The sequence below is a fragment of the Quercus lobata genome, chromosome 9, assembly GCF_001633185.2.
Source record: "Quercus lobata isolate SW786 chromosome 9, ValleyOak3.0 Primary Assembly, whole genome shotgun sequence".
Lineage (NCBI taxonomy): Eukaryota > Viridiplantae > Streptophyta > Magnoliopsida > Fagales > Fagaceae > Quercus > Quercus lobata.
In genome coordinates this window covers 1,441,584-1,465,214 of record NC_044912.1, presented here as the reverse complement: position 1 = coordinate 1,465,214, position 23,631 = coordinate 1,441,584, and the positions used below count along the sequence as shown (strand labels likewise).

Genomic DNA, 23,631 nt, shown 5'->3' with positions numbered 1-23,631 from the left:
ATTGTTCAGCTCAAAGAAGGCGAGGACACAGAAAACAGAATATTTAAGAAAATGATGAAATAGATTCTTGGACAGAGTTTAAAGATGCAAGAGCAATCATATCCTTGTGGAAAATTTTAATTGTAATTGAGGAAATCTTTAACCTGGTCATTGCAATAGGGTGAGTGTGAATGTGTGATGTGTTTGATTGCCAAGAAAGTGAGGGGGAATTAAATGAAGGAAAAAGAAAATAAAGTAATATTATTTACAATATTTGATTCAATTATTTTGAGAGTAAATTTTTGCCTAATGTGCTATTTTTTCCGTTAGTTAGGTTTAGACATGGTAAAACAGGTCAGAATTTTCTGACTCGACTTGACCCAACCCGAAAAATACCAAACCCGAACTCGATTTTTTTTTACCCGAAGCAAAAACGGGTTGACCCATGACCCAATCCATGTTTTTTGCGGGTCAACCTAACCCGACCCGTGACCCAAACTTTTTTTTGGGTAAAAAATATAATAAAATTAAGACAATATTTGTTTAATTATTTTTTGTGAGTTTTAAGGAAATAATTAAGACATTTACATAACTGCATGCAAATGAATTGAAAACATGAATGGTTTAGCATTCTATAATGAACAAAGATTTTTATATATCAAATAGCAAAGTACATGCCAAGATAATCTAGTTACAGTAGAGTTAAAAATATAAATTTAAAATTGTAGACATATATGAGAAACATTCATAAGTGTGAACATAGTGAAGGTAAAGTATCAAATTAGTATAAATTATGAATGTTTAGACCTATTTTTTAACAATTTAAGTCCAAAATAAAAGGCTTTTCAAACTAAATTATGATATTTCCTAGAGTATGTGTTGCATAACAAAGATATGATATTCTTAAAAGAGACCATATATAAATAAGTAAACAATCAAACTTTAATGCATATTCTCAAATTGAAATAGAGTGCTAACCACAATTGATAATAAATTATAAAATTAATTTTCATGATTGTAAATTTCTTATATGTTTTTATTCTTTGTCAAATGAGTTATCCAATAAGTTATTTGTAATTTTGTTTTATATTTTGGGATGTTAATATTGTGTAGAAATAAAACTTGTGTATATGTTTTACTTATCTTTGTGTTATTTTGTTTTAGTTAGTAATGTTAAAATTTGTATAATTTTAAAACTATTGAATAAGTATTAATAAGTTTAACTAAGTTCATTCTTGATATAAGTGGTGAATTTAAAGTAATGCATTTTATATTAAGTAATTTGTGGCATGACTTTCCAAATGACAAATAAATGTTGTTTCTTTATAAAAAAAAAATTAAAAAAATTCATATGAAAATTATGGATCAACCTGACCCGACCCAACCCGCAACCCAATTGAATCAACCCAAACCCAACCCGACTTGCTAGTTTGTCATGTCTAGTTAGGTTGTCGACATGTTTTTTTTTTGATGTAATTAGGTAACATGTGAGATAAGCATTCTTCTAACATTATCACGCTAGCACAAGTAATTTCTATCAGTTAGCTGATGATAAGGAAGGACAATCTTATAACACACTTCAAGATAAAGATTAAAATAAAACAAAAAATTATGTGTGGACCAAAATCAAAACTATCTTAAAAATTTTAGGACAATAGCATATTTAAGCTTTATCAATTTTTTTGGGCTTAATTACACATTTAATCCTTAACTTTTATCGCGTGTTTTAAAATAGTCTCTAGTCTTTTAAATATTTCATTTTAATTGTCATTATATATACTTTTAAGTTATGTAATATAAAATAAAAAAATCTGTGCCATTAACTATTTCAATTATTTTGAGTTGGAATTCTTTAATGAAATCCATTGAATTTTGAGAACGGAGTTAAGTGGGGGAAGATATTGATTATTCTTTCTTTTTTTATTTTTTTGCTCCTTTTTTTTTTTTTGGCAATAAAAAATAATTAAGAGTTAACGGTTGGGTAGAAACCTTTTTGTCACAAACTTAAAAATATTACTACTAAAATTGAATAATTTCAAATGATGAGAACCATTCAAAACTTTTTGTTAGGGGGTTAAGGACCATTCAAAACATGGGATAAAAGTTGCGAACTAAATGCATATGTTTTTTTTTTTTTTTAATAAGTCTGGATCCTCACCAACTTTCACAAAATATTCTATAAATGTTAAAGGTCACAATTTTTTTTTTTTTAACATATATAATAGTATCTTAACTTGAGATGTATGTTACGGGAAATTATTAGGTCCACCATATCAGCAATTTTTCCGATGAACCTAAGAATTTCTCACATGTTACATGATAATTATTTTATATCATTAGACTAAAATACTAGTTAGTCTTTAATGTAGGTGAAATTTTATTCTAAAAAAATAAAAATAAAAACAAAAAGCTGACAAAGCATATAGATTGTGTCATTGAGTACACGTGTATTACAGCTACTATGTATGTCGACGCAAATGCTGCATGTGCGCGCCAATGACGCGGGATTACACGTCATTCCACCATTACTCATTACTCATTAGACCGACCTCAACTGATGGTCACCTGTAATTGTAAAGTCTCCCTCTCTCTTCGCTATTATATACATGGTGACTGATGGTCCCCATTAAGCACTCTACTCTACAACGTGGCATTTCATAATTTGTCCATGGCAGCCATTGCCAGCTCTTAACTTTTGTTTGCTTGCTTAGACTTATCATGCCCAATTCGTTAAATTTGCATACAATCATTAAACACGACAAAGAAAAAGTTTACAAAAATAGTTAAAGATAAATATTTTTAGCTTAAAGTGGAAAATTTTCAAATTTCAAAGCTTTAAATTTAGCTCAATGCTTTTTTTAAAAGTTAATACAAATATGAGTGGAGGGGTTATTTTTGTTGTTTTTATAAATCACTGTGAAGGGTAAAAAGTTAAAATCTTTAAGTTTAGTCGGCAAATACAACTAAAAATCTATTTGACCAATTAAAGCATTTCACAAAAATAGATATAAAATTCATTACTGTAATCTAGTGTAATATGGAATGTTCTTAAGTAGCAAAAAAAATAATAATAATTACAAAATTAAATAGCATTATAATATTGACATAAAAAATAAATAAAGAGTAGGCTAGTTTTCACTAAAATTATTTTATTTAATTAATTGTTTATACTTAATACTCTCACTCAGTGTATATATATAGCTCCTGCTTTTCCAGCCTACATATCAAAAACACAATCTTACCTATTTCTCTTTATTTCACTACATAATCACTTTTGCACTTGCATCAAACATCAATTTTCATGCTACTTATTTCCTCTCCTTTTTTTTTTCCTTGATTTTAAATCCACACACCAAAATTTTGTATTATACGCATTAGGAATTGGAAAAGGGATTGAAATCTCTAAGATCTCACATCCCAATTCATGAAAATTCTCATGAGTCATGTACATCATTCATAAGCCCCACATATTTGCTACATTAAAAAGAGACACAAAATCCACTTAGTATTTGAGTACTCCACTTATCAAAACTTTTGATTACCATAACATGAAAATAATAATAATAATTAGTAGACAGTTTTATATTCAATGTTTTTTTTTTTTTTTTTTAAATGAGCATATAGTTAATTTTTATTGTAATTATTCACTTATTGATGTAAATTAAGTCCAAATGGGTGTTTTTGAAAAGCAATAAAAACAAAACGTAAAAACTGTTTTCCAAAAGAATTCAAAATTCAATAGGAAGCCGTTACAGAAGAAAGCGAAGAGTGAAAGCGAAAAGAGAAAATAGTATAGATGTAAACGCCAAAGGTGAAGAAGAAAGAGAGAACCACCGAGGATGCCCAAACCACAAGCCAAGCCAACTCGGAGAATCCCCTTAAGCTACGTCGTTTTGTCGTATCTATGATCGCGAAATTTCTCCTAATAAAGAATTGGGTTTCCTAGTTGTTTTTGTCGTTGACAATCCCAATACCCAAACAAAAAAAGGTGAGCCTCAAAACCCAGGGGATTTCTATTTGAATCTCTCTCTATTTGTGTCTATTCTTAGTTTAATCAATCTGGGTTTGTTTTATTTTTGAATTTCATATCTGGGTTTTGGTCAGAATTTGTGTTAGATCTAGAACTGGTTTGATTTCTGTGCTTAAAGCTTTCAACTTTAGCTTCATTTTGATCACTCAGAAATCTATTTCTCTATCTTTTTATTTGTGTAGGTTGTGTTTTAATCTAATCTATGCATGTGTGTATTAAGTTGTTTGGAATGTGTTATATTTGTGTTTGTGTTTGGTTGCTGAGAAAGCTGTGGAATTTAAGAGGAAAATGAGATTGTTACAGTGTCATGATGTTGTTTGGTGTTTTGGTTTCTGAGAATAACAAAATGATCTGCTTGATTAGTAAGCCAAGTGATTGGGTGGATTATGTTAGATTCGAAAAAATCTTGAATTTGATGTTCCTGTAATGGGTTCAGTGGCACAATATTTCTTAGGAACTAAGCGTGGTTTTGCTTGAATAATACTTTGGTCTTACTAAGTGTTTATGTATATATGTCGCTGGATTGTTCAAAATGTGGAAGTGTTATTGATCCTAAAGAAAAAAAAGGAAGATAATTGTGCTAGTGTTTGAGTTTTTTAGAGGTATTTGGCAGATTTTCCAATTCAAATTCTCTTTTTGTTTATTTCAATGGTACCTTTTAGGAATTACAGTTGTTGTACTTGGATCGGAGCTTCATTTATAAGCAAAAATAGATTATTTATGTTTTTTTTTTTCCTGTGAGTGTAGACTAAAGAAGTTCTCTGAATTTTGTAATGCAGAATATCTCCTTTTCTCTTTAATTGTTCAATGGTCAGGATTGGATCAGATTGATGAGCAATGCAGAGATCACGTAGAGCTCTTCTGCAAAGAAGAGCTTTGGAGGATACTATAAGTGGAAGAAGTCACTTGTATAAGGTTTCTCTTTCTTTGGTATTTGTTTTGTGGGGGCTTGTCTTCCTTCTTAGCTTATGGATCAGTCACGGCCATGACCATAGAGGTAAGCTTTTTAGACTAAATTTTCTTTGTACACTATTGTTGAATCCCCTTATAAATTGTTGTTGAGAGCTCTAAAGAATATGCCGAGTGCTGAGCTGTTGTGCATTTTTTTAAATAAATAATGGCTATTTGGAATGTCATGTTAGATGTAATATGGGTGGTGCTTCAGTGGGTTTGCTATACTTCTTTCTGGTTATGATGGGATTCCATGCCTTTGCTTAGCGTAAGTGCATATTTTCATAGTTGGCAATCTATGCGTTTCCTTTCTTGCTCCTGCATATCTGTAATCCATCATTTTGAACTGAATAGCCTCCCTTTGATTACTAGAACATGAAATATTGGCCTGATTGCCATATTGCAGTGCTTAAGCAGGCCTTCCCCCCCCCCCCCCCCCACCCCCCCCAAAAAAAAAAAAAAAAAAAGTTACTAATAAGCTGGGTTGTGGTGCACTAAAACAGGCTGAATTCCCTGCTTGCATGAGCGCAGATTGGGGGGACCTGAATAAAAATCAATTATATCTTAACCATATGCTCCAATTTATAGTATGACAATGTCAACAGAAAGTCTGACGCTATCAGCAGAACATTTTCTTTTATTCTATTTTTCAGAAAATGCAATTAACAACTAATTATAACCTTAAGAACACAATCAAAAATTAACATTTAAGGGCTAATTTGACATTGGTTATGGTAATACTCTAGTGGAGTACTATTCTGATCCATGAATTACAACCTAAAAAAAAAAAACCCAAAATTTGGAAATTATTATTATTATTTTATTGCTAAGTTATTTACGTGGGCTTAGGAGGTCTTAAATCTACATCACCCTTTACACATTGTTCTTCTAATGGGAAGATGTGCCATTTGTGCTAGAGCTCATTGGCAAATCAAATTAATGTAAAGGAGCAAAAGGCAAAAAATTCTTTGGTGGCTACTAATAACTCAGATGGTGCAGATGCAGTGCTACTTTCAATTATATCAGAAGAATTGAGCTAACCTTATCTCCGTTCTTCCTCTATTAATTCCTTAATTTTTTACCTGTTGCCAGACATAGCATCAACTCCAATTGTCTTATTCTTTGTTGATTTATTGGGTTTCAAACCATAATTTTATTAGTTTCTTCCTAAATCTTTTTAACCTCCGTGCTTGTATGTCTGATGGAACTATTCTATTATTGTTATTCCCTGTAGATCTTCTATAGAACCTATATTTATTTGTTAATTTAGTTATGTGCTGAAAGTATCTCTTAGCTACACTACATCCTGGTCAGGTACACTATTTTTAACGATTTTTGTATATTGTGTTCTAAATTTTTTTGTTTTTGTTTTTATATGAATTTTATAATATATGTATAATGTAACGTGTAATGCACAAAGATATATACATGTGAGTATATATGTGTATGTGTGGAATTTTAATGTGAATGTCTTTCCTTGCTAATTTACCTTCTTGTCTTTCCATTTACTTGGGTGAATATTTGGTGAACTCATCTTTAGTCTTGTTCTTCACAATGCTTTTTTTTTTTTTTTTTGGGAATGTACTTAATGCATAACTTGTTCTTATTGGCTGCTCTCTTCCTTTCTTTGGACTTTTAGATGAATCTGCAATACTTTCGGTTGGCATATCAACTTGGGATGAAGCTAAGGTAGAACATAATGAACCCTCAGATACTGTAGATAATTATCCACAGGAAGAAACTGATTCTCTGTATTCTTCTGAGTCTTTGTCCACAAATGGTGCTGAAACGAGAGGTTTGGGTAGTGAATTAGTTGCTAATGAAGGAAGCACAAATGATGTTCCAACTATTGGAGAGCAACTTGAGGTTGAGAATTCCAGTTCCACTCTAAAATCTGAAGGTGATGCTCCAAAGACTGGTCGCCTGTCTCATAGTGTTCCACTTGGTCTTGATGAATTCAAGAGCAGAGCTTTTAGTTCCATAAGTAAATCTGGAACTGGTCAGGCTGGAAGCATCGTACGCAGAGTGGAGCCCGGGGGTGCTGAGTACAATTATGCTTCAGCATCAAAGGGAGCAAAGGTCTTGGCTTTTAACAAGGAAGCCAAGGGTGCCCCTAATATCTTAGGTAGAGATAAGGACAAGTACTTACGAAATCCATGTTCTGTGGAAGAGAAGTTTGTTGCTATAGAGCTTTCGGAAGAAACATTAGTAGATACAATTGAAATAGCTAATTTTGAGCACCACTCTTCTAATTTAAAAGATTTTGAGTTGCTTGGAAGTTTGGTTTATCCAACAGATGAATGGGTCAAGCTTGGGAATTTCACTGCTTTGAATGTAAAGCATGCACAAAGTTTTGTTCTTCAGGAGCCAAAATGGGTAAGATACCTAAAGTTGAATCTTCTGAGCCATTATGGTTCGGAATTCTACTGCACACTGAGTTTTGTTGAAGTTTATGGTGTGGATGCTGTTGAAAAAATGATAGCAGATTTGATATCTGCTCAAGATAAAAAACTGTTTGTTCCAGAAGAAGGCACTGGTGACCAGAAAGAAATTCCCTCCCAGCCGGAGCTCACTGACAGTGCTGATATTGATCAAAATATCATACACACAGAATCAAAATATGCACATGAAACTGTAAATAGTGTGCCTGATCCAGTTGAAGAAATGCGTCACCACCAAGTTGGCAGGATGCCTGGGGACACAGTTCTCAAGATATTGATGCAGAAAGTGCGTTCACTGGATTTAAATTTGTCTGTTTTAGAGCGATTTTTAGACGAGCTGAATTCCAGATATGGCAATATTTTCAAAGAAATCAACAAAGATATTGGAGAGAAAGATATTATTATAGAGAAGATGAGAGAAGACATAAAGAATCTTCTTGACAGTCAAGAGGCCATTGTATGTGATACTTACCTTTGAGAAATCTTGGTGGTTGTATTATTTTTGTTTGATATAAATGTCAAGATCAGTTTTGTATCATCATTATATGCAGTTAAGTTTGTATGTTTGATTTCCTTTGCAGGGTAAGGATGTTGATGATCTTATTTCTTGGAGATCCCTTGTTTCGTTGCAGTTGGATACTTTACTCAGGGACAATGTTGTTCTGAGGTAGAATTTATTTCTTATGTCATACACTTCCACAACTTTTGTTGTTTTTGTTCTTCATAACTATTAGTTTATTACAGTATGAGATTAGGATTAAGAAATTTTTAATGAAAGTATTTTTAAGCATACAAAGTTATAATAATCTTCTTATTTAATGTCTGTACATAGATGTGTTGGGCATCTAGTATACTACCTGCATATTTGATGGCTTCTCTTTTCTAATAAAATTTATTACTCATTAAAAAGAAAAGCTCATTATTTAATAATCTCTTTCTGTTTCTTTTTGTGGTTTTCTCTGGGTCTTTTTTTTTCCTTCTTTTTTTTTTTGGGAAGGAGAAAGAGAATGGGGGGGAGGGGGAGTGGGGGAGGGATTGAATCAAAACAAAATATACAACATAGTTGAATAAGGAAAACATAGTGATAATAGGGCATAGCAACTTTCTGATTAGCATTATGGCTTTTACCTACTCTGGTGCAAGCTGTGATGTTCCATATGTGTGGGTGGGACTGCCTCCCGTTTCCTGGATGCAGTTTTGCCTACTAGTGAACTAGAAGTAAGAATACCTAGATTGAATTCTGGATCAGAAATGAAATGCCCTGTGAGTTTGTCAGCATCTGTTAGGGGAGAGGTGATTAGAGTCAAAATTGGTATGGAACATTTGAGTTGGCAAAAGGAGTAATAAAATTTAGTAGATTTATAGACAAGACAAAAATGTTCACACGTCTTTGCCTCTCTTAGTTTCTTAATACTGACTTGTGGTGTATATATATATATACATACACACACGATGATATTGTTGCTTAGCCATCATTAAAAAAATATTTTTTTAGTTTTTATCTAGTTGGTTTTTGCTAGTGGGCAGCTTCTTTTGGTGTTTGGGTTTATGAAAGTTCTACTAATTGCCCATCATTTGCAGATCTCAAGTTGATAAGGTCCGGGAGAATCAGCTTTTCATGGAGAATAAGAGTATCATAGTATTTTTTGTATGTTTAATTTTTTCATTTTTAGCTCTTGTAAGGTTATTCCTAGGTTTGGCGATGAGTGTTTATATGTCATTGAGTGTTCATAGAACAAAAATGTCCGGGAAATTTTGTCAGATGAACTCTTCCTGGCTAATCTTACTATTGAGCTGTAGCACTATAATTTTCATACTATCAATATAAGTAATATACATATCTTTGAGTTATTCAGCTTTATTTAACTAGTGTTCATGTAAGTGCCACTTTATGTGCGTCCTGGGACAAGTTACGCTATATTCTTTGACGGGAGTAATATTGCCAGTATCTCATAGATCAGGCTAAGATGTTGCTGGTGCAGGCTATTTGTTGTGTGGGATTTAATTAGCGAATTTGTTTAATTCAAATGAATTACTGCTCAAAATGGTTAGGCTTGTTAACGGAAAAGCGTATGATGCTAGTGGTGCTTTCTGTTATATGTTATGTGTCACCGATATTATATGTTTCTCGATTAGGAAGGAAAGAATTGTGTTTTGTTCCTGCAATCTAACCAAATCTCTTATCAGTTTAATTTGGCCTCAGCATTGTGGGTAATAATGGCTACGAATTGTGGTTTATCAAACTTGGAGGGTTTTTTTTTTTTTTTTCTTTGATGAGGAAGAAGAAGAAAACTTTGAGGTTTATACTTTTTCCAAACAATATAATCATAGAAATATAAGTCATGAACATGATTTTTATTTTTTTTAGAGGCTACTTTCTTATGATTTGATTTTTAAAATTATTTAGCCAAATCTTTATATATATATACCTGCGTGCAAGCACTGACTTAAAACAAAACAAAACAAAAAAATGGAAAAAGTTTACTTTTAAATTAGTTTGGAGGAAAATTACTCTAATCCACCACGTCGCAATTGATAAATTCATCTATATTTACTTTTTATCATACAACTTTTTTTTTTTTTAAGAAACAAACTAACTACTAAAAATACACACACACACACATAACCTATTTATTGAGTTATATAACTTGTTTAAATAATATGCATGCATAATTATATGAGTTGCCGCATATTGGATTAGAAAATTCTTTCAAATCGGTTTGAAGGAAAACTTTGTTCAAACGATATAATCATAGAAATATAAACATGAAAACAAACATAAATATGAACATACACATTAACATAAAATAAACGAATATACATAAATAATGAGATTTAACTTTTACAAATATCATATTTTTGTGTTAAACATATATGATACAAATCAAATATTAAAATGGAAAACTAAATAAAAATATTGATATCGTTATAATTTTATTCACCAACATAATAAAATAAAATAAAATATTCTTGGTTTTTCTATCTCTTTGATTGGATTTGTATTTTCACAACTATCAGAGAAACTTTTTGATAAATTGGGCATAATTATTTAATATTATTAATATATAGATCATTAGAAATAAGAATCATCTAAAGTTATTTCTTTGTTTAAAAAAAAAAAAAATCAATATCACTGTTATTAATATATTGATCATTATCACTGTGTCTTAATTTTTCCATCCATGCATTCCAACATCTTTTGTAATGATTATTTTTTTGAAGAAACTAATAAACTTTATGTCGTTGGTTATAGAAGCAACAATTGCTAACAGCATCTTTCGGAAAAGGGCTAGTCTGATTTTCTTTATATTCTATGTTGAAAGATCTTTATAGATGGTGTTTGCTGTTGTACAATCATCATCGAATATTATGGGGAAAATTCTTATTATAATTTTTGAGAAGAATTAAGTATTTTTTGACATTGATGGAACAACTGTTTGCAATATTATTGGGAAATTTTTTTCAAAAAACTTATAAGTGCAATGAAAAATCTTATAGTTAAAAATATTTTGGTGCAAAAAATGGATTATTGATAACTGAATTTTTTTTTCAAAGTTTTGAATCTTATGGTTTAATTTATAAATTTATTTGGCAGAATATTTATAAAAAAATAATTAATGAATCAAAACAAATATAAACATGAAAAAATAAACAAAATAATAATAAGCGTAAACATAAACAATAACATAACATTAACATAAACAAACAAGTATATATATATATATACAATAATAGATTTTTTTTTTTACAAATATAACTTTGATGTTGTATATAATAATAATAATAATAATAATAATAAAAAGCATTTTGAATTTTTATTGATATAATAGGCCAGTTTTAATTTCTATCATGTGTACTTTTTAAAAGAGAATATTATCAACTCATTGTTTCATAATTTTTTGAGAGAGAGAGAGATCGCCACCAATCGCCAAACCACTAAAAAAGCCACTAACAAATATTTTGTTTTCAATTTTCATATTTGGGCTGGCCCATGTCTTATTATCTAGTCTCTATTAGAGTAGACACATAAAGAGAACATAATAAGTTGAGAAACTTTGTCTTTACACTACATGCCTAGCACTCGAGGAAAGAAGAAAAGTTCTCTCTTCATAGAGGCGCACAGCTACGGTTGTCTCTTGACAAGGAAAGTCCACTCTCTCGGGAAACTAAAGGGCCTGTTTGGGTAAGCATTTTTCGTCACTCAATTTCCGTCACTCAATTTCCATCACTCATCACTCATCACTCATAACTCATCACTCAATTTTTCACATCTGTTTGCCTTTATCACTCAGTTTTCATCACTCACTATTTTTCACACTATTTGGAGGGCCCACGCCTATCACATCACAATGTAGCTTTTTTTTTTTTTTTTTCCTCCTGGGTTGGCTGTTCGGTCTGATTTTTTTTTTTTTTTTTTTTTTTTTTTTTCACTAAGTTTGGTGAGTCTATGTACTAAAGAAATAAAAAAAAAAAGAATAGAACAGAACAGACGAACCAGTAATAAAAAAAAAAGTACAAACAGCCAAAAACAACCAACGTCAACCCAGAAAAAAAAAAAAAAAAAAAAAAAGGGAACGAACAGCCAACCCAGAAAAAAAAAAAAAAAAAGTCAAAAGGTGGTCAAAAGTTGCGGCTGTGGGTCCCTCATGTGTGTTTATTTACGGAAATACCATTGAGTTATGAGTTATGGAAACTGAAAACAGCCTTTTGTTGTTTTCAGTTTCCATAACTCATAACTCAAAAATCAGAGAATTGAGTGATAGAAACAGAGTTATGGAAACAGAGTTATCGTTTGGCCAAACAACCTTTTTGCTATAGGTCCCACCATTTTTGAGTTATGAGTTATGGAAACTGAGAATTGAGTTATGGAAATTGCTTACCCAAACAGGCTCTAATCATGTGATCATTAAGGTGGAAATTAAAGAGATCTCAAAATCAAGAGTTACTAGGATATTACTTTCAGACATGGCAATAAGGTGGGTTGGGTCAGGTCAATCGGATTTGTAGGTTTAACAGGTTGTGTCAAAATAGTTTATTTTTAAATGGGTCAATCGGGTTACGGTTTGAGTCGGGTTGACCCGCATTTTCAACAAAAAAATTCTAATTTACAAAAACAAATCAATGGCAACCTTTTTAGAGAGAATAAATAAGATCAATTAAGGAAATGAATTGCACTTAATACCCCTTGTTGATATCCTTACAATTCTGACAATTTTAAACATAACTAAAATTTTTTATAGTCACGAATTCATAATGGAAAATGTCTTCAATGTTAATAACTCACTGCCAATATGCATGTAATTACAAATTTACAACTTCAAAAAGAGATAGATCTTAAGAAGCACCAAAAAATATATATTTTAAGTTTACACCACTAATAATATTATTCCCACAAAAAAAAAAAAATACTACATATCATGGACCATGTCAAGTTATTAGCACATGTTCTAACGTGCGTGACTGTGAGTATCTGCGAGTGTTGTGTGTTAGCTGGTTAGTGGTTTGTAGACTACAACTACAAGAGCACACAATTTTGTTTTGTCACATATTTTTTTAGTTTTTTCAAATTCTCAAAAAACAAATAACCTTAAGTTTTGTCGTAAGTCTTAACTAAATCACTCATAAGTTTCTCAAAAAAAAAAAAAAAAAAAAAAAATCACTCATAAAGTGGTGTACGCGTTACTGTGTTAGTAGTGTTATGTACTAGTGTGAAGTGTCTGGTCAAATCAAATGAGAATCGGTAGAATTGCTTTTTTATTATTATTATTAATAAATAGGTTGTCTGTAAACATGCTATCTATTGGCTCCGGCCTGACATGCTTTGTGTTTTATGCACCTAACATTCAAGACGTAGTTGTCTAAATATTTTTTAGTAATTTTTTAATAGGTCAAGTTATAGGTTAACCCATTTTTGTTTCGGGTTAAAAAAGGGGATTGGGTCAGGTATTTTTTAGGTCGAATCAAGTCAACAAATTCTGACTCCTTTTATCATGTCTAATTAATTTTGTTTTAAAATTTACTACATTGAGGTAAGTTTTTTTGGGAACCTAATCTGAATACACGTGATCTGTATAAGACATAAATTTGTACTAGGTAAAATTTCAGATCTTACTATAAGGTCTATATTGGGTCGGATTCAGATCTTCTAGATTTCCTAGGCTACTCTACCAAATAAATTCCATAAATCTTAATCATTTTTTAATAATTGAATAGTCTAAATTTTTCCATATTAGTATTCCACTAACAATAATCTTAATTGTTTCGTTTACACTATTATTTTATTATTTTAAGAGTATTGTTAGTAGAATGCTAATATAGCAGAATCTAGACTCTTAAGAAATCTATTGATAGAGTATCCTAAGAAATCTCGAAGATCTGAATTCGATTGGGTCACCACATATCTCCTTTTTCGTTGTTAAATATATTCCACAAATTTGTACTTAAGGTAGAATTTCGGGCCATATTCAAAGACCAAAAAGAAGATGTTACAATATGTTCCAACTCAACTCTTGCATAAGAAAAAAAAAAGATTTATTAAAAAGAAAAGAATGTGCAACTCAGCTGCTCTTTTCTTAATTTTTTGGTGTTGTTTTTGGATTAATTGGTCTTGCAATTTTATTTTTATTAAAAAAAATTTAGTTAAACCATACTTGAGAATTGAGATATAACTTTTTTTCATAATATTTTGACAAAAAACCATTTGGTTCTCTATATTTTTTATTCTCAAATTTTTATAGTTCCGACTCCTATAAAACAAAAAAACAATTCTTAAATTGCCTCAAAAGAGAAACCATTTATATATATATATGAATTCAACTTTAAACAAGCTATTTGTCTTTGGACTAAGTAAATTAAAGGGAAATATATTACAACTTTAAATCCCAAAAGTAATTTCCCAAAAAAAGTATGCATTAATAACATAAGATAGTCTCATGTCATGAAGAAGAACCCTAAAATATTTCAGCATGACAGATCTAAATAAACAGATATAAATTACAACTTGAAATCCCAAAAGTAGTATCCCAAATAAAGTACATAAAAGATAATATCATGTCATGAAGAATCCTAAAATATTTCATCATGACCATGACACATATAAAACCAACATGTAGTGATCTATTCAATAGTAGTATGGGTTATATGGGACCTGTGGTGGATAGTAATGGGGCATAGGTTGGTGTGGGTAGTAGGAATTGTATCCTGGTCCATTGTACCCATCCCAATAAGAGTCTCTTCGATAACTACTGGAGTAAGGGTAAGGATCTTCATAACAAGGTTCTCTTCCCCTAGGATGAAGATACGAGCCATCTTGAGAGTACGTATACTGATTTCCAATCTCAACCCAGCACAGTTGCGCATGTTTTCCACTTTTCACTAGCTTCTTCAATATTTTGTGTGGATCAACTTTGCCAGTGATATATGCCATCCCTTCTTCTGCATCTATGTCGTACACAACTCCTGGAAAAATTTTAAGCCAACAAACAAAAAAGATAATCACTCCACCTATTCGCAATTTAAAAAAATAAAATAAAATACACAAACCCATAAGTTTGGAATGTAACACAACTTATTCTAAATGATATTATTTTATGTGTAAATTTTAACATATGTGAAAAAAATAATGAGATGATATAAAACATTACCATAGGGTTAAGTATTACTTTCAAATTAAAGCTCCACAAAGTTGGTATTGTATATTTATTCAAAATAATAATAATAAGTATGGCAAAACATGGATTAAAAAGTACCACTGATTTTCTTCAAAACTTTCACCATGGTATTATGCCATCCAGCAGACGAGGTATCCACTTTCAAAGCACAACACTACAAAAGACATGGTAGTTCATGATCATGGACAGAACAAGAAAATAAAAATGAAGGGAACAAATTAATTAAGTAGCTAGTAAAATATATAATATAAATCACAAATCAAAAAGAAAAGAAAGATGAAGCACGAATACTATACCATCTGAGTACTGGAAGCCATTGGCAGAGAGGTAAAGGTTTCTTGAATCCAAAGAAAAGGTTAGTTACTTCTAGGGTTTAGGTTTGAGGATTTTTCCCGTAGCCAAGACTAGCTATGGTATTTATATATGGAGAAGTTTGATACGAGGTTTAACAGAGAAAATATTTAAGAAGATTGTCTGAGAATCTGAGTCTATATCAAAGATTGGCTGCTCATAATTAGTTCCCGTATTTCATGATCTCCATTAGAATTTATTTCCATAATCATGCATGCATGATATTCGTAATATTGGTATTGCCTTTGCGGATTTCACCACGTGTTATAACTTATATATTCTTTCCTTCCTATGCATATTTGTGAAATTTATCCATTTCTGGTTTTAGATTTTTGGGCTTTGACTTGATACCCTCCTCCTCGTGCTTTTCATAAAATAAAAATAATTTGTTTAACTTTTATTGAAAAAATGGAATATACATGTCATATGTCATAATAAAAATCTTGTATCAAACTTTTTTTTTTTTTTTAATTTATAAGAAAATTTCAATTTATAGTATCTGCTTTTAATAATAACTATCATTAAGTTTTTAGTGTAGACAAATATTGAACCCCAGATCTTTTATTCAATTATTAGAGATTTTACTAGTTGAATAAACTGGAACCCACATTTGTATCAAACTTTAAGTGTTCAAGTTTATGTGTCATTTTTCAATAAAAAATAAAATATAATAATAAAAAAAAACTATTTGGATAAATTTTTTTGCTTATGGTCGATCAAAGTTTTTTTTATTAATTTTTTAAACCTAACACATAATATAATGCAATTGATAGAGTATAAAGTAAAACACTAATAGTGAGATAATGTCTATCAAATTGAAAATAGTGGGACAATGGATTTTTATTCATCATGTGTGTTTAAATTTTTATTTTTATTTTACTTTTTAACTTTGATTACTTTATAATGTAAAATAAAGGGCATGTGTCAAACTGTGATTTGTGAAGCACATGATAATGGACTTTATTTTTAAAGACCTTATAAACTCTAAATCATCCTTAATATTGCATGGTCACCTAATTGCAGACACAAAAACTCTTGGTTTGTCATTTTTCTTGTATTAATTTTCCTCATGTTCGTTATCAAGAGAATGTTGTTGTGCATTATCTCTCTAGAAGGGCAATTTTACCTATTTTACTTATCTGGATGGAAGATATATATACCACCATATGCATAATGATATTTGTTGACAATTGGTGTAATGCCTGTAAATTAAATACATTGTTATATATCCAAAATTTAATAGAGAAAAACAAAAGCCAATAATATTGCGTGCTAAAAGCATATAACATGCATGTACAGGCACTGCAATTTTTAGTTGAGTTATAATGCAAAAAGAAGTAAAAGGAATATAGATGTCACATGACAAAATTCATTTTGATCATTAATTTAACATCAAGCTTCCCACCTGCTATGAATGTAGGCTAGGGCAAACCAACTGTTAATTTACCGAAGCATTTTTCATCCTTCTTAAAGCTTATATATATTTAATTGTCATCATCCGTAACACTTAAGCAAGGTAAAATAATAACATACACACATAAAACAAATAATAAAAGTTTAGCGGGACGGCAGTTGATGCAGAATATTACGTCCACAAGACTTCAGTGATATTGCATGGCAGCCATGTATACTTGACAATGGCTAGCACGGCGAGCTCGAATAGCTGTTTATTAGGAGTGGCAAACTAAGTTCAAACTCATTTGCCCACCTAAACCCACCAACTCTAATTGAACATAAACCCACCTAATTATAATTAGTTGGATTAAATGGGCATCAACCCAATTAGACCCAATGATTATTGGGTTTTAACTAAAAACTCATTGGGACCCATTTAACCCAAAAACAATATAACCAAATTCAACCTAGCCCTTCCCATAAAAAAAAAAAAAAAAAAAAAAAAAAAAAGTATATGAACAATTAAAGTATAAACAATTAAGTAAATAACAACGAAATTGAGCTTCTTTCTTCTTGATCTCCATTTTCTCAGCCACCAAACAGACCATAATTTCAACACATGAAAAAAAAAAAAAAGCTTTTCTGTTTTTTGGCAATGACAATTCTCACAGATCATTCAAATCCACTGACCTACATTTTAGAAAAATAACAACAACAACAACAAATTGGCCATCGGATTTGTACGAAGCCTGAAGATTTGAAGAAATGTGAGAAGTACGGACGGAATGTGGATTGAAGATGCGAACCTAGAGGATTCATAGTACGATTGTGTGGGAAAATGTGGTTGAGATCTCTTTCGGCAAATCACAAAGCTCTGAGAGAGAGAGAGAGAGAGAGAGAGATCGAAGCTCTGAGTAATGGCGTTTCGTTTCAGACCGATCCATTACATAAAAAGAAAGGCCGAAATTTCTGATCGTTAAATGCCGAAACTCTTGCCCGAGATTTCAGAGACCGGAGCGATGAGAGAGGAGAGAGAGAGTTTGTTGGATTTTCGGTTTTTTCTTTTTTGCTTTTCAGTGATGATAGAAACAAACGTTGGGAAATGTGGACGTCGGCGGCGTAATTTATTTTATTTGTTGGGAAATGTTGAGTTTTGGTTTTTTCTTATACATATATTTTATTAGTTGAGAAATACAATAATATTCATCGAGTATTTCTAACAAAAAGCAAAAGACCCAAGATTTTGCAAGGATTTGACTATCCAAGGACCGTCAAACATGTAGAGATTAGGAATTTTAGGATTAAAAAAGAAAAAGAAAAAAAAAAGACCCAATATCAAATACAAATTGACAAGATCATAAGACTAAAAAAACCTAAGAGTAAAAAGAATTGAAGAAAACTCTCAGTCACAGGTCAGTGACAGAGATCAACTTGAGAGTGGAGACAAAACCTGGGTCGTCAGGTTTGAAAGAGTTCTTGAAGGAGAGAATGCTGATTCTTTCTCTCTCTTGGGCCACCGATGAAAGAAAAAGGCTCCGTTGTTTGTTTTTCGATGTGTTTTTGCTTTTATACATTATCTGCTTATACGGTAACTAGTTTTCATTAAAAATAAACAAATGGTCAGGATTAAGACATGTAAAATATATGGTCAAGATTTAAAGGAGGTATGGTATCCACTAAAAAAATTAGTGGGTACTGTAGAATGAACCCTTGTGCAAAGGTGGCCGCATATGGAATACATATATCATTGTCATTGCATTGTGATAATTGCTTTTTATATACGCATGTATCAAATTAATTGCGAGCTTTAATGCTACCTCCTTATCCATTTTGTAAATGTGTACCTCTATAATAATAAATCTGTATAAATATTTTCAACTATCAGAATTCGAGTCTATAAATTGATAATGACTAACTTCTACTTTTTTAGCTACGAAATTTTAGAAAAATTTTCAAAAAGGAGTGAGTAGAGTGAATCAGTGAATGTCAAGCAAAATAAGGATAATACTACGAAAAAGGAAAATGAGTTGCTCACCATATTTGTATAGGCTAATAATATGTGTATGGTATTCGAAAGAACATAGGGTTTAGTGTAGAGAGAGAAAAATGCCGCCTTCTTCTTCTTCTAAGAAGCTGCCTTTCTCTTCATCCTTTAGACCATATTCTTTATTTTTGGTCATATTGTTTGTTGTTCTTTTGGCTGTGATCTTGGTGATAGTTTGCACATTGGGTGATGCCAGTTCTTTTCAATGGACAAGGAGACATGGTAGTCTTTTGGGTTTTGCTTCTACAACGCTAACTTTCTCAGGGACAAGTCAAGTTTTTGCTGTGGCAGATCCTCCACCTACTTCTTCTCTCAACCCTCAAATTGTAAGTTCTTTCATATTTTTATATATATGTGGATGGTAATCATGGCATATCCGGTGTAACCTTTTGTGAAGTTACACAAATCTATTATCTATAACTCTTTTATAAGAGTAATATTTTGAAAATTTTCTACTAATCAAATGTTAATTATTTACTGTAAATATTTTATGATGAGACAGGTTTATATCGATCTTCCATTCTTGATATTTTAAAAGTATAGAGGGTAATCTAATGATTGATTTTAAAAATTCTTTTTAAATAGTCTTTAGTTTTACTTTAGTCTTCTATTCCTTGCTTTGTCTGCCCCCGTCACTTTGGAAGGGTCAATAATAAATGAGATAAATGTGAATCTGAATTCAACTTTTTCAAAATTTGTCTTTTACCTTCTTTTATTTTAAGATAGAAATCCTACAAAGTCTGTGTTGTGTATCTAAGAATTAGGTCATTTTGGATATATACCACTTTAAGTTTATTTAAAAAACTTTCACCCCCTCTCCCCATGTGTATTTTAAAAATACTTAGTATTCTTAAAAATAAAAAAACAAAAAAATAGAAATCCTACTAGTATGTATGTGAGTCCCCAGCCCCGGCCCTTCCCCACCTCACAAGAATTTGTACTTATAGTTTTAGAATGATCATCACGCTAAAAGTGTGTTGTGTTATTCTTTTATTATTGACTATTGAGTAACTCTCTTATTATTATAATAATTACTACTATTATTCTCATAAAAATTTACCATTATTATTTTAATTTGGTTTTTTTTAAAGAAACTATTACTATTTTGTGATTATTTTTTGGTGTTGGTCATTAGGGAGAAAGGCAGGAGGGGATAGGGAAGGGTAAAGTATCCGAAAAAATCAATGCGACTTCAGCCACAAATGAAGTAAAGAGACACAGTAGATTAGAGAAAATTGAAGCAACTTTGGCTAGAGCCCGGTTAGCCATTAAAGAAGCTGGTCGAGTCCAGAATAAAACATCAACATATGATGACCCTGACTATGTTCCACGAGGCCCAATATATAGGAATGCAAAAGTTTTCCATAGGTACCATTTCAATTCCCTAAATTTGTATTTTAGTTTTTTATGCATAATTATTTTTTTGATCATGGTTGGTTCATTCTAATTTGAAAGAGGAAAAAAAATGCAGGAGTTATTTAGAGATGGAAAGGATTTTTAAGATATATGTATATGAAGAAGGAGAGCAACCATTGTTTAATGATGGTCCATGCAAGAGTGTATATGCAACAGAGGGAAGGTTCATCCATGAGTTGGCAATGGACAATTATTATAGAACCAGTGATCCCAATCAGGCCCATGTTTATTTCCTTCCATATAGTGTGGTGGCAATGGTTCGTTATCTCTATGTTCCAGATTCCCATGATATGAGTCCAATTGGAAGAACTATTGCTGACTATGTCAATGTCATTGCCAATAAACATCCCTATTGGAATCGAAGCCTTGGTGCTGATCATGTCATGGTCTCTTGCCATGATTGGGTGAGCAACACCCACTCTTAACTCCCACTTCTTTTTTCATGGTTTACTTACTTTTTCCAGGTTTTGGAGCTTGATTATAACCTATGAATTAAGGGCTCAAATAGATAATGCAGGTGCACAAAAGTAATTAAATACAACCAATTTTAAAATAATAATGCAATATTCACTATTTTTTTTTCTTCTTCTTCAAATTGATTTTTTCTTGATTGTCTACATAAATATGTTTATATGCTATATCTATAAAAAACTTCCAATGATACCCACATCTTCCTTTAATTCCTCGACACCATGTTTATGTTTACTACCCTCCGCACCTGCGTATATTTCGAGTCCCCTTCAAAAAAAAAAATACATAATATATATATATATATATATATATATATATATATATTATAAGAGTGAATTTGGACTCAAAAAATACACTTGGCCTCCCAAAAATTCAGTTGACTTGAGAGAATCCCTAAAAAATGAAAAGGACAATCAAGATTTCATTTTTTGGGGTCAAAATAGGAACAAAAAAATTTCACCATTTAAGAATACGAAATATGCAAAGATTTAAAACTAAATCAATACATGAAAAATAAAATTAGCATCTATTTATTAATAACAAAAATTAATCATCTATATTATAGACTTATAGTAAAGGATGACTAATAAAAAACAGGGACGGAACTACATACAGGTAGAGGGGGGCTGTGCCCCCCCCAAATTTTTAAAAAATATTAAATAGTAGGTATATATTTAAAATTTTAGAAAATAAGCCCAAGAAAAATTATATTTGTCCTCCTCAAAAAAATTATATTTGCCCCTCTCGACTTCGAATCCTAGTTTCGTCCCTGATAAGAAATATACTAATTGAATTAGTATAACAAAAACAGCTGGCAAATACTTGTTGCTTTGAATTGAGCATAAAAGTAATACTTAAGCATTCAAAGAATTGATATTTCCAAAATATTTGTTGAATTAATACCCTATGCTAATTTGCTAATGGCTTGTCAATATATATACAGGGCCCTTATTCATCTTCATATGCTCCTTTTTTGTACAACATGTCCATTAGAGCATTGTGCAATGCAAATACCTCTGAAGGATTCATTCCTTCTAAAGATGTTTCATTTCCAGAAGTTCAACTTAAATCTGGGGAAATTAAGGGAATTCTTGGTGGACCCTCTGCATCTAGCCGACACATACTAGCCTTCTTTGCAGGTGGTAGACATGGCCACATTAGACACTTACTTCTGGAGCATTGGAAAGAAAAAGACAAAGATGTGTTGGTCTATGAGCAACTTCCCAAGCATTTATCCTATGACTCAATGTTTCAGAATAGCAAGTTTTGCTTATGCCCAAGTGGTTATGAAGTAGCAACCGCAAGAGTTATGGATGCAATCTATGCAGAGTGTGTTCCTGTGTTAATTTCTGATGGCTTTGTTCCACCTTTCAGTGATGTTCTAAACTGGAAGTCGTTTTCTGTCCAAGTGGAAGTGAAGGACATACCAAATATCAAAGGGATACTTAATAGCATCTCTCAAAAGCAATACATAAGTTTGCAAAGGAGGGTGAAACAAGTGCAAAGGCATTTTGTGGTGAATGGACCTTCAAAGAGATTCGATATTTTTCATATGACTGTTCACTCTATTTGGCTCAGGAGGTTAAACTTGCGCTTGGGCTCGCCATCAGGAAAGGCTTTTGATGGGAACATGTCCAAATAAGTACATTGGTTTTGTTTGATAGATTATACATACAGAGAGTGACCCTTATTTTTGTAATCTGTTTAAGGCAGTGAAATACATTACTAGCATTCATCTAGTTTTTTCAGCGATACAAGTTATATATCTTATCATCTTTCAAAAAGCGGCCATAGGAAGATTGGTTGGAGACTTGTAGCATGCTCATTGGGTTATTGCTTTTCCATGCATTGAATGTGGATTTTCAACATCTTTACAAATCATTTCATGTTTGCAAAGACCTTTGCTTTGTTGTGGAGTGGGATTCCTGCTCTGCAGTGATTACTTGGTAGAGGATAACAGCAATGCCTGTATCGTTGAGAGAGGACAGTTTATCTCACAAAAATTGTGATGTATTATCCTAGTGAAATGGAAAGTTGAGGTGACCTGGCACTAAGTACAAATCCTCTAATGGGATATTCGAAAAAGACAATACACTGAAGAGTATATTTTGAGTAGAAGATAGGTCTGTCAAAAACAGCAAGACCTCCAAAAGATATTGAATAGAAATGATTGAATTTACTCCTTTGAACAACTACATTAAAGCGCTTTCTATTTTGAAAATACATCCAAAAAGTTCTCTCCCACAAATAATAAAGAAAACACAAATGATTATAATCCTAATCTAATTTGTGGCACGACACAGCATAACTTATAGTCAAGACAGTGTTGTCAAAGTCGGCTATTAATTCTATTTCATTTTGAATTCCAAAATTGAGTAGAAAATAAAGCAAAAGAGTTGGTAATATTGTACACGCTATTGCACACAAAGTACAGAATCACTTTTTTGAATTGAACTAGTGACTTGAAATCACAAGTTTAATGCAATAGTGTGTGAAATAAACACAATTTCTATTATGTTGCCATGCACGGAAAGACAAAACTCAAGCCAAGTGTTAACATTACATGGCAGCTGAAAAATCTATCCAAAATCATGAAATTTAATACACAAGATTTAACGAACTACCAAATAAAAGACTCAATACAAGCATACAGCTAGGTCAACAACTGGATTTATTAACTGCACAAATTGGTATCTATCTATCAAAAAATAAAACACCTGGTGACATTATCCAATAAAACACAAATATGGTATTATTATTTCCAACAACAATTAAATTCAAGCATAGTGAAACAAAATTTTACTCATTTATTTATTAAATTACGATGTATGGGATGTTCTATTTGAATCAAGGGAGGTCATGATAAGAATTTCTCACATCAAT

At 31.4% G+C, this 23,631-nt stretch overlaps 2 protein-coding genes across 2 annotated transcripts; both read left to right on the top strand.

The window, feature by feature from the left end:
- The first annotated feature begins 3,617 nt into the window (after positions 1-3,617).
- Positions 3,618-9,252, top strand: LOC115960673 (SUN domain-containing protein 4). Its single transcript, XM_031079633.1, has 5 exons — positions 3,618-3,967; positions 4,789-5,006; positions 6,600-7,858; positions 7,983-8,068; positions 8,983-9,252. Exons 2-5 carry the CDS (start codon positions 4,847-4,849, stop codon positions 9,227-9,229), a joined length of 1,752 nt encoding a protein of 583 aa, XP_030935493.1. The 5' UTR covers positions 3,618-3,967; positions 4,789-4,846; the 3' UTR covers positions 9,230-9,252.
- Positions 9,253-18,615: 9,363 nt separating this feature from the next.
- Positions 18,616-22,666, top strand: LOC115959252 (probable glycosyltransferase At5g03795). Its single transcript, XM_031077591.1, has 4 exons — positions 18,616-19,187; positions 19,997-20,229; positions 20,333-20,681; positions 21,692-22,666. Exons 1-4 carry the CDS (start codon positions 18,924-18,926, stop codon positions 22,388-22,390), a joined length of 1,545 nt encoding a protein of 514 aa, XP_030933451.1. The 5' UTR covers positions 18,616-18,923; the 3' UTR covers positions 22,391-22,666.
- Positions 22,667-23,631: the final 965 nt, after the last annotated feature.